Genomic DNA, 12,246 nt, shown 5'->3' with positions numbered 1-12,246 from the left:
CCCACCTCAGCTCAACCAATTCACAGGCACTCATATTCAAAATATGAACAATCTTCTCAGGCACCTATATTCAATTCACAGGCACCCGTATTCAAAATACAAACAATCTTCTCCCAGACTTTTAAGTGTCTTTACAAGTACTGGAAATGGCTTGTACATTCTTAATGCCAAAGTCTGATGTAAAAATGTAAACCACTAAAACCGATGAACATCAATATTATAATGTTATTCAAGCAACATAGAACAACCTTTTCCCCCAACAGATGGCATGGTGGACATTCTGTCTACTCCAGCACTGTGTTGCTGAAAGTCATAAAGCCAATCTGAGTTACCTTTTCCCTGGATCAACCACAATACTTGTGGGATGGTGATAATCTTTTAAAAGTATTCGAGAATTATTTCCATCCAAGTTGATTGCCTCAATGGTAGCTTTCTGGTAATGAGCTAAATAAATGTCTTGATGTATCCAATCTATTGCAAATCCAGAAAGATCTTTTTCTATATAGCACAATGTCTGTAACAAATAACGAAGAGGAAATCATCTTAAAAAAACAGAACATTGCTACCTGAATCAATCCTTTGAGTACCATGAAACTCATGGCCCAGATTACAAGTCAAATGGCTCATGATGGAGTGCTCCTGAGATTATCTATACAAGCTACATCTTTAAGCACTTACTGCTTAACACAGGGGTCTCCAAACCCTGGCCCGGGAATCAGATGCAGCCCGCAGCAAGCCTCTTTCTGGCCCACAGCCAACCTCTTGTCCAAGCCTCAACTGAACTCATCTGAACATGATCAGAACTGTGCTCTGATTGTGTCTGGAGGGTGTTCTGAGGGCCAGGGAGGTTGAATGAATGAGCCCATTCATTCATTTATTCACTCACTCATCTAAGTTCCATCTCTAATTTATTTATTTAAATTTTATATTTAAATTTTTTCCCGGCCTCAACAGCGCACCAGATATTTGATGCAGCCCTCTGGCCAAAACGTTTGGAGACCCCAGATTTAACACAATGAAACAAGAAGGAAAGAGACTATGACAGGCATAAGTAGCAAGTCTCCAAGTGCAATGCTGAATTATAAGTCCAACCTTGTTATACATGGATTTTTTTATACACAGATTTGACTCAACGTGAATGGCCACTGCAAATGAGAAGGAATGTGCTGATCCCTGGAGAAGGGGAAAATGCATCTCTCATAATCACATTTTAAAAAAACTGCTTTTCTTACTGTTGTAGAGAGACAGACATGCAAGTGATCATTCCATTTTTCAGCCGAGCCAGGCAAAAACAAGGGGTCCTTTGCATTTCTAATTGCGAACTGCCTCTCTACAACAGTAACGAAAAGCTGTTTTAAAACCACAATTGTAAAAGGACACAATTTTTAATTTTTTTAAAAATTGCTTTTATTTAACACATTTTATGGTATCAGCAGGGAGTTCCCGAATCAAGATCCTGTGAATGTTGAGGCACAATCTTATTTGGAGCTATAGAGGGGCAAGAAACCTGGAAGTGGGACTTTAAATCTATTTTTCCAATGTCTTTTTATCCACTGATTTTTTAAATCCACTAGTGGTTCTGAAACAGAACCCTAGAGGATAACAAGGCATGACCTATATTACCATATCTAGTTGATCAGGTATATTCAGAGAAGTTCATCATGAGATCCATGTGCCATTAACTTCAGCATTATGATATGCAAAATGTCTGAAGAGCTAACTAAGAAATTATATTTCATGTTGTCGTGCAAAAAAAGACACAAATTGCTTATTTCTTCAAGCATAAACATTGCGGCTCTATTGTTCATTTTCAGCTATGAAAGAGAGATTTTGCCATACAAATAAAACTTGTATGGCAGAGTTGCAACTTTGGTTGCATCATCTTCACCAGATATCAGCATAATCTGTGGAGGGTGTCTGCAGTCACCAAGCAGCCACCAAACTTCCTACAGCCCCAAACATCAGGCACCATTCCAGCAAGCCAAACCCAAAGTCTAGCAGCAAATAATGCTGCTGGGAAGAACTAGGCTAATAAAATAAGATGATGCTATTTGTAGATCAGCAGCAATAATATTCTTTTTCAAACAAACTTTTGAGACCAAAAGTCTAACATCATCTGTCGGCGCTGCCTTTCTCACTAATGCTATACCAACATAGGTCTTGTAACCAAATCATTAACCAGCCTGAGCATGTTTTCTTGGAAGTAAGCCCTTTTGATTTCAATGCTTAGGGCTACATGGTACTTACTGAACTGTCCTCCAGCCATTCTACATGAAGTTTTTCTCTGTTATATTGTTAGCCAATTCAAACATAATTAACACACTTTGCCAAGGTGATTTGACTTGGTCCGCATTTTCAAGCTGAACAGTAATAACCAGAAGCATTTTTCAACATGGACAAGAATATCATAGTTAAGGATGCACAAAATACATTTATGTAAAATTTTCTGAGAGTAAAAAGTGGGGGGGGGGGAGAGAGAGAGAGAGAGAGAGAGAGAGAGAGAGAGAGAGAGAGAGAGAGAGCTTTATCTAGCATTGTGCATGTCCTCTACCATAGAGAATATTCCATTACCTCTCGATTTGAGCCATTCAGATGCACGCGTTGGAGAAGACCTTTCTCAGTGTCCACCCAATAAACAAGTTGTTCTTCATAATGGAAATCTATTAATGCTGAGAAGCCAGCATCAGTCACCAGTTGTTCATGATTGGTTCCTTCTACATCCATTTTAAAGATTGCATTTCCTTGACTGAAAACTAGCAATGGTGTAGGATCTAGGAAAAAAAAAAGAATGAATAATATCACTTCTGATATTTATGAAAATAATCTTCAACATTCAAGGCTTTATCTGAAATGGATTTCACCAACACTTAAAACCAGAACCCACACACAGATCTTGTGTCATGTGAAGGAATAATACAGTGCTTCTGAGCATGTATAGTGTGCCTTTTCTACACTGCTGAATAATCATGAAGAGGTTGCACACATCTACAAATGTGACTTCTAACTGCAATTACCCATTCAGACCAGCAAGTTGCTGAGTTACACATGGCAACCGGCTAATTTTTTTCCAACCAAACATCTCTCCCTTTGTTTCTTGTTTCATACAGTTCTATGAATCCAGATTAGAAATTCTTTTTTCACAATGGTTTCTGAAGGCTATCCACTCTGTCCAATGGTCAAGTTACATTGGCTGCAGCCAAAGGCAAATTCAAAATGAACTATGAAACTGTCTGTTAAGTAACAAATTGCTCATTTTATGCATGTTCGCTTGCTTTCTTTCCAAACCATAAAACCATGAAAGCTATTTCAACAAGTCATTAAAAGCCACAGTACTGTCTCATTAAAAAAAAAATCCTCCCAGGCAGGCATTTACACATTTTAGAAATGCCAGGTGCAAGGGAGGGCAACAGGATGCAGGTCTCTTGTCTTGTGTGCTCCCTGGGGCATTTGGTGGGCCACTGTGAGATACAGGAGGCTGGACTAGATGGACCTATGGCCTGATCCAGCTGGGCTGTTCTTACGTTCTTACATAAATTGTGGGTGACTCATTACCTACCTGGGGGCTGGGGGATAAGAATAGGCCCTCAGTTTGGCTGTACTTGTCGTAAGATGCGACTAAACAGCCACCGGGTAGATGGGACTCGTTATCCTGGGAAGGCAGCTCATCTAAGAGAAGGAAAACTCCAATCCCAAACCTCCACTGCCTTGTGGCTACATCCAGTTATGGAAAAGGCTTCAGGAGTCAACCTCGAGGCAAAATCTGGAGCCGGAGTCCCCGAGGCAATTCATGGCTGAACACAGTCACGTTCTGGCAACTCTTGCGACGCTGCTGGAACCAACCGTATTGGCTTCTGCCTTTCCATTGGACCATTTCAGCAACATGGAGGGGGGGATTTGCTGCATGGGTAACAGTCTGTCCTCCATATCTACCTTACCCTGGTTTTGCGCACTGGAGAGGACACTGTTCCGGAACCACTATTCAGAGCGTGATACCATAGTCTTCCGAGACTGAAGGATGCCAACCATATTACCTAATCAGCCATTAGAAAATCCCCTCATTACTGATGCATTATATTGTAACACTGAAAACAGAAGATGGAATTGAAATGCTAAATACAATGATAAAGAACTATCAGACAAATTGAAGAAACAAGACTTACCGCTTATGTGACAAGACCAATTGTCATTGCCCAAAATATAGCCTGGCATACAGGTGCAGATATAGGATCCTGGAGTATTGACACAATTTTGACCACAGATGTGAAGTCCCCCTTCCAGACATTCATCAATATCTGTAGAGAAATTATTTATAGGTGGGAACGTAATAGTAAGCCCTCAGTCCAGACATATCTCCTTTGAAAGCATTGAAATGAGCATCTTAACTTCAGTTTTCCTATCTGAATTCCTGTAATAAAGTAGTCAGCTTGCGCTGGGGTCTGATTTGGCTCAACAGCCTAAAAGAAGTGGGTGATCAAGGAGACTTCACTTTTATTTCTAGACAAGGTAACAGTGTAATTGACTATATATTGATTCCAGTCCCCTTGCTGTCATTGGTGAGAGAATTTGTAATAGGGGAACCCTTTCTTAGAAATCATATTTAATCACAGTTGAAACCTTGACTCATATGCTTCTTTACTGCCCCCACTCTATTGATCTACATTACCCATTTTTATCCCAATTTCTGCAAAATTCTCACAGAACTGATACTGATACTGTTTGTTATTTGTTGGATGGGAGAAATGAGTCCTGCTCACTTACTGTAGCGAGATATTTGTATTCTGTGTTGACCAGGCGTAAATTTTTCTAATTTTGCTCCCTGCATGTTGGTCTTGAATTGTAAGTGATTTTTGTGCCTTTGCCTTGTTTGATGTTTTTTAATCTTGCTCATGCTTCTTTTTTGTTGTGTGCATTCTATGTTGTCCATTGCTTCTATTTCCTGGAAATTGTCTTATGCCAATAAAGGTATCAATCAATCAATCAGTTTAGATTTGACCGAGCATAGCTTCTGGCATGGAAAGCTAGCGGCAAGAATCAGCTTGATGTTATGTTCAGGTCCCTGTCCAAATGCAAGCCCTGCTCAACCACGAAACTTCCTGGGTGACTTTGGATCAGTTACTATTTCTCCGCCTCATCCACCTCTCAGGGCTATGGTGAAGACAAAAGGAGGGGAGGAACCAAGTACAACAGTGGCGTAGCTGGAGAGGGTGCAAAGCACCAAGTTTTGCAGGGACGTGCAAGTGGCCCCTCCCCCCCTTCGGAGTCATTCTGGGCGGTGGGTGCAAAATGGAGGTGTACACTTGTACACTGCAGTAAGGCTCCCTGCAAAACTTGGTACTTGGCACCCCCTCTAGCTAAGCCGCTGATGTATACCACTCTAAGCTCCTTAGAGGAAGGGTGGTATAAAAATGTGAAAAAATCAATTATATCCATTATCGATATACTTCCCTGAGTTTATTCATTTGCTCTGGTCTAGCAAGGGAGATATGTATGACGTGGATGCAAATCCAGCAACAGACGTGCATGGTCCCTCTTATTATCCCTGATGGATACATCTGATGCAGATGTCATTTATCCCCAGCAACGTTCATCAATTCCAAAACTGCACAAGCAGAGATAGATTTGGCCAGTTGCTTTCATTAAGTGAAAGAAGGCATTCTAAGTCCTTTGCTTTACATTTGCAGCTCCACAGTCTCTGATTTAAAAATTTATCTGACAATTCCTTTTGAAATGTGTTTGAATGCCAGTGCATCCACATTTCAAACTTTATCCAGCATATTTTTAATTCAACAAAGGACGTTTTGGAACTTCAAAACAAATATTCCAAACAGTGAAATAAATAAAAGCTTTACACCCATATGAAAATGCCTTATACAAAATGAGACCATGGGACCATCTAGACCAAGGGTGTCCAAACTTTTTGGCAGGAAGGCCACATCATCTCTCTGAAACTGTGTCAGGGGCTGGGGAAAAAATTAATTTACATTTCAAATTTGAATAAATTTATGTAAATGAATATATTAGAGATGGAACTTATATGAATGAATGAAGGTCTTGCAATAGCTCATGGCCTATAAAAGACCTTGCACAAAGAAAGGCCATCCTTTCCTTTGCTGCCACTGCTGCATCACAGATGTGAAACAGCAAGCAGTGGAGGGAGCCCTCACACCACAGCTCATGCGAGAGGTCAAACAGTTGGCCATCACGCTGAGAGCAGTTGTATCATGCCAGTGCGGGCTCCAGCAAGCCTCCAGAGGGCCAGAGGCTCGTTGGAAACTGGGAGCTCCTTGAGCGCCAGATTGGGAGTCCTCACAGGCCACAAGTGGCCCCAGGGCCAGGGTTTGGGCACCCCTGAGCTAGACCAACATCATCTATACTGATGGTAGCAGGCAGCTCTCTAAGAGTCTCAGGCAGGGCTTTTCCCATCACCCGATCCTTTTGAATGAAAATGCCAGAGATTGAACCCAGGGTCTTGTTCAGGCAAAGCATATGTTCTGCCCTGAGCTAGAGCTCCTCCCCAGCTTCTACAGACATCAGCTGGACTTTTTGCACATGAAGTAGTTCTGTAATTCCTTATGAAAAAAAATAACACCAATTCCACCTGCTCCGTCTTGTTCCCGCCTTACCTATTGATCTCTCTCAATGAGTGTCTTGGGCAATGAGACTTAGAGAAGCTGTAATAGTTTTGCCTTAGAGAAACCATAATGGTGTTGTGTTGGTGAGGGCCCATTCATTCACACAATTCATCACTCAGTGTCACAGACATCAGGTGATTCCCTCCCTATTGCCTCAGCTTGTCTTCTTCCCTCACCCTGACAGCCTGGGCTATTCTGCCCAGAAGTTGGATGGATGGTACCCACTACTATGCAACTACTATGTAGACTCCCCATCCTATACATTAACAAAGCCAGCTCTGAGAACAGCACAGCTCCATGTAATTCTATAGGTTCAAAAGTTCCCAGACTCCACCGTAGACTTTATTTTTGAACATTTGATCTGGCCATCCTAAGGTCACCAGTTTTAATCAACAGTGGAATAAGGTTTTTAATCTCTTTTCAAAGTTACACTGAAAACACTTTTAACAGCTAAGATTATTCCAAAGGCAAGTTTGCACATCACACACAACCAAGTCTGAGTCATCACCTGCCTGTCTTTTACTCCCAATGTGAACCAGCTTCCATCTTGCTGCAGCTGCTCTGTATATCCTGGCAACAATTTCCTTGTAATGAAAACTTTCTCCATGTTAAATAAATCCTCTTAGGGAACACAAAGGCTGCTCACAATGCCCTGACAGGCAGTACTGAATGAAAGAATGAGGTTTTGCTCAGGGCTGAAAGGCCTCTTTATGCCATCTCAGCAGAGACCGTCTTGAGAATGAGTAAAAACGATGAATCATGTCATTGCAATGCTGGCTGGCAGTTCCTCCATGCCCTTATACACAAGCAACCTCATTGAGTGAGAGTCCCAAAAAATGGCCTGATTACTAAGGTGAAGCATTAGCATGCAGGGCTGGGAGGAGGGAAGCAAATCAGTATGTTCTGAAGTGAGTGAAAGTCTGTCTTCATTTATTTTCTTCTGCCTTCCTCTTCCCACAGACATCTGACCCTCTCTACAGCCTTCTAGTTGTGATGGGGATAAATAAATTCACAGCCCAATCCTGAGCTGCCCAGAGTGCGGGGCTGCCACAGTGCAGAAAATGGCTGCTGCGGCATCCTAAGAGCAACTGAGCAGCTGGCTGGCAGCTCCTCAGGGGAAGGGGACATTCACCCACTTCCCCTGGGTAAGGCAAGTAGACCTGTAATAGTGCTACTCAATTCTACAGCAACTCTTGGGTCACTGTAGAATCAAGAGCCTCCGTGTCAGGTGGCAGACCTGACACAGAGGCTCAGGATCTGGTGGAGCAGAGCACCACCCCACTCCCTTCCCCCTGCACTTCTCCTCCCCACCCCCTCCCCACCCTCCCTACGCCTCCCCCACCCCACACCTCCACTCACCCCTCCACCGCCCAGGAGTCCATGCAACCACCAAGCTGAGGAGCAACAGTGATCCACCGGCACTGAGCTCAGAGTTTGACCGGCACTGAGGGCTGCGAACATGCTTTACAGCATGTTTGCGACACTCACCACTGGTGGAGCACCAGCGGTATGAGCTCAAGGTTGGGGTTTCAGTCATTAGAAGCTGTAACAAAATTAATCTGAATTATAAGAGAGTGCTAATGGTAGCCTATCACTTCTTATTTTCAATCATATTATCAATACATCTTTATGAAGGACAGAGAAAGGACCCAGATAAAAATTTCCATAGACAGGTAGGTAAAATAAACCTCTTAGTTCAGAATGTACTACACGACTTTTGTGTTCTCAGCTACTATTCCCAATGCAAAGTGAATTACTGCATTCACCTCAAGGTGAAAATCTTTGTGGATATCTGTCTGGCTTTGGGCAAGCTTAGCCAAGTCTGGCCCATGCTATTGGTACCAAGAACGGGCTCAAAGGATATCAAGTGTAAAATAAATATAGTGGTGGTATAACAAGATGTTATTTGGGTTTGTGGGGCCATCATTCAGACCAGACAAGCAGCAGGGAAGTTCCAGCCAAAAGGCAGGGAAGGATTAATGTTTTCCTTTTGCCTTAAAGGAGGGGGGAGCCAGGAGTACGCTCTTTCGCCCTTCTCTGATAGGAAGGAAGGAACCGATGATCATTGGACACAGGATGGGCATTTGATATTTCTTTGGCTGATGGAGGACAGAAGGAGGACTCAAAGGCATTTTGCCTTACGATTGGGCTGCAGAAGCCCAAGGAGGGAGAAGGAAGTTTTTTCCCCAAACAAATGAGGGGAGAAGGCTGGGGTTGAGGGAGGCAATTCCTAGACATCCCAGTGAAATTCATGGTATGAATTCAGCAGGTTCATTGAATGACCGGCTACAGTGGGACTACTTCTGAGCAGGGCTGCCAAGGATCAGGTCGTCCTGATAAGCCTCGTAGCTGCTGCTTGTGATCTTCCTCCCTCTTGCCACTTCTGTCCTGCTCTCTCGCCATCCCTCCTACCCCTTCTGCCCTGTTTACAGATGGGTGAGGATGGCAGGGGAGAGAGTAAAGAGAGTTCTCACACACACACACACACACACACACACACCAGCAGCAGCCCTATTTTTTCAGCGGGCTTTTTAAAGGGAGGGGCGACTCAACTTGAGAGTCACTAAAGGGTGACTCAGTGACTCGGAAAGTGCCCCCGTTAGGACTTGTTTCCAGTCGAGTCATAGGGGGCAGTGACTTGGCAACTCAACTCGGGTCAAGCTGCGCTAGGTTTTCCCATCCCTGGTGAGGCTATCCCAGCATATTCACTTTTGGGATATGTATGTCCATTGTTAACCCTTTCCTATGGTCATTGACTCAGAAGTCCCATTGGGTTGCTATAGTACTTTCTGAGTGATCAGAATATTTCAAATGCACAGTAATACCTCCTATAATGTGGTGGGGGATAGATTACTGGAAAGTCAAGGGCTGTGTGAAACAGAGCTACATGAGACATCTTTAAAGATAAAGCAGGAAACTGGTTGGCCTCACACTACAGGTCCAACCTTGTTATACACAGATTTTTTATACACAGATTTGATTCAACATGCATGACCATTGCAAATGAGAAGGAATGTGCTGATCCCTGGAGAAGAGGAAAAAAAGGCATCCCTTTAAAAGCACAGTTTTAAAAATCTGCTTTTCTTACTGTTGTAGAGAGACAGTCATGCAAGCGATCATTCCATTCTTCAGCTAAGCCAGGCAAAAGCAGGGGTTCTAATTACTGACTGCTTCTTTAGAACAGTAAGAAAAGTTGTTTTAAATCACAATTGTAAAGGGATGCACTTTTTTTTTTAAGCTGCTTTTATTTAACACATTTTATGGTATCAGCAGAGAGTCCCAAAATCAAACCCCTGCAGATGTCAAGGCAGAACCTTATTCCATTAGGAGCAGTGGGGCTTTAAATCTTTCACTGTTTTTTTTAATCCACAGATATTTTAATCCACTAGGGGTTCTGGAACAGTTCCCAGCATTCTTTGGGGCAAGCAATGCCAATTAAAGTGGTATAAAATGGATATAGGTTTACACTTTTGAGTGCTTGAATAATATCACAAAGATTGCTACCACTGTACTGGTATACACTGTGTAACAGTAGTACTAAAATAATGTAATATAATTGATCATTTTTAATTATATGAGATAACATATGAACCTGCTTTCTATTAAATGCAATAGAAGTTTTATCAAACTTCCTATCCAGATATTTCTCATGCATTTTTTTTCTATTTACCAGTTTTTTTTCTTCTTTTTTTCTTTTCTTTTCTTTTTTTTTGGCAGAAGTCTTGAAGCACCTGTTATTATTCCACTGGAATCATATCAAGAATACACATTTAGGAATGCATTTTTACTTCCTAAAAATGTATACACCAAACTTCTAGCAAGTCATGCACGCTATCCATACTCAAGTCACATAAACACAATTCTAAAACCCAAAATGCACTTTTTTAAAGTCCAGTATTGCTAAACCTCATAATGAATCTGAAGTTGCTGGGTTTTTTTTTGGTTTGTAAGCACTCACCTATACAAGAAGAATTTTCATTTCTCATCCTGTATCCCCTGGGACAGCTCCAGTGCTGAGGAGCTGAGAGACTGATTTTAAAACCCACAACCAAGAGAGCTGTGAATAAGAGAAACATGGTCTTGAAGGGATTTTTCAGTGTCAATAGAAGAGAATGGCTTGCTTGACTTCAACCATCTTCAGGACAAAACAAGCACATGTAATCTCCAAAGGTGCATCTGCAACAGCCAACAGAGGGACATCTCCTCCCAGCTTGAGTCTGTGTTCACGCTTTACTTGGCACTAAAGTGACGAGGTGTGCCCTATCCCCAGCTCTGCCCCTTGAAGAAATTCCAGGGTGATCTCTTCGGAATTCATGGACGCACTTCTTTTCACTTTCCTTTTTTTTAGAAGCCAAGTATGAAATGCCTGACCTTCGTGTTACAAATTTAACATGGCTTAAAACCAGCTATCACGAGTACTACTGCAAAATTCCTATGCTGTACACAAACTAGTAGAACAAATGCTTAACAAAAAAAATTCAAACCAAGCACTAATGAAAAACAAATCCTCTATGAAACTTTTCAAGACAATACTGCTTAGATAGGTAGAGATATTTCAGTCCTTCAAACATACGACTCCTCTTTATGCAGGCATTAGAATGACTCCCATTCTCTACAGCTAGCCTCACCCCACATCTTTCTTCCCTGTTTAGTGCCACTTGAGTGAAGCTTGTGTTTGCAAATAGAAATGTAGTCAGCTCTGCTCTATCCTCCCGGGAAGCTAGCCAGTGTGCAGCTATCCAATCACCCCTAGTTCACAGCATGGTTTCTATATAGATATATAGATACTATAATATCCAGAGGTGTTTGCACAAGTGCATTAACATTTTAGCACCTGCAGCAACATTTAAACTTTGTCTTTTGCATTATCATCATTTATTATGTGTTGCATTTCTTAGAATCATAGAATTGGAAGAGACCTACAAGGCCATCTAGTTCCACCCCGTCTGTAGCAGGAAATCCTCTTAGAACAGTGTTTCTCAATGCTTGTTCTCTGCCATACCACTTCAAATGGTCCACCTATTCGAAGTATCACTGGAAGTAAATGGCGATGACATCACTGCCAGTTACTTCTGGGTTGGGAGGCCAGATGTCGCACGACAAACACCAATAAGAGGCTCAGGGTAGACGGGAGGATATTTTTGAGCTTGGAAAAACATGGTTGGGAGCCTCCTACCACTGTTTGTTGTGTCACATTCCTGGTTTCGCTGATGGGGGGTAGGGGTCCAGAGGTCCCACGAGTACCACCTGACACCACTTCAAGTACCACTGGTGGTACATTCCACTGGTTGAGAAACACTTCCCTAGAGTGTTCCCTCAACTGCCTGTTGAAGGTGTCTCTGCTTGAAGATTTCCAGCAAAAAAGAATCCACAGCCTCCCTCAGCAATCTGTTGCACTGCTGACCCATCCTTTCCGTCAAGAATTTCTCCCTGATGTCCAAACAGAAAAGGTCTGAGGTAATTTGTGGCTAGAGCAAGCCCTTGGTTTGTTTGTTTTCATAAAAACTCAAGTTTTTAATAGGCTGAATTCTGATGATCAAATTCTCCATCCATACAAGGTGGTCGTGGAATCAGATAACACAGTCTTCACAGGTTCCAATCTGCAAGAATTTCC

General features: G+C 42.3%; 1 protein-coding gene across 1 annotated transcript in view; it reads right to left on the bottom strand.

The window, feature by feature from the left end:
• The window catches only part of EGF (epidermal growth factor), a 60,822-nt gene extending 50,114 nt beyond the window's left edge, over window positions 1-10,708 (bottom strand). Inside the window, exons 1-4 of the mRNA XM_066632341.1 lie at window positions 10,591-10,708; window positions 4,161-4,292; window positions 2,572-2,771; window positions 333-514 (exon numbers count right to left, since the gene is read on the bottom strand). Coding sequence (XP_066488438.1) covers window positions 333-514; window positions 2,572-2,771; window positions 4,161-4,292; window positions 10,591-10,708 — 632 coding nt within the window. The remainder of the gene's footprint in view (window positions 1-332; window positions 515-2,571; window positions 2,772-4,160; window positions 4,293-10,590) is intronic.
• Between the last annotated feature and the right edge of the window lie 1,538 nt (window positions 10,709-12,246).

The sequence above is a fragment of the Tiliqua scincoides genome, chromosome 6 (genome assembly GCF_035046505.1).
Source record: "Tiliqua scincoides isolate rTilSci1 chromosome 6, rTilSci1.hap2, whole genome shotgun sequence".
Taxonomy (NCBI): domain Eukaryota; kingdom Metazoa; phylum Chordata; class Lepidosauria; order Squamata; family Scincidae; genus Tiliqua; species Tiliqua scincoides.
This window is presented reverse-complemented; position numbering and strand designations above follow the sequence as displayed.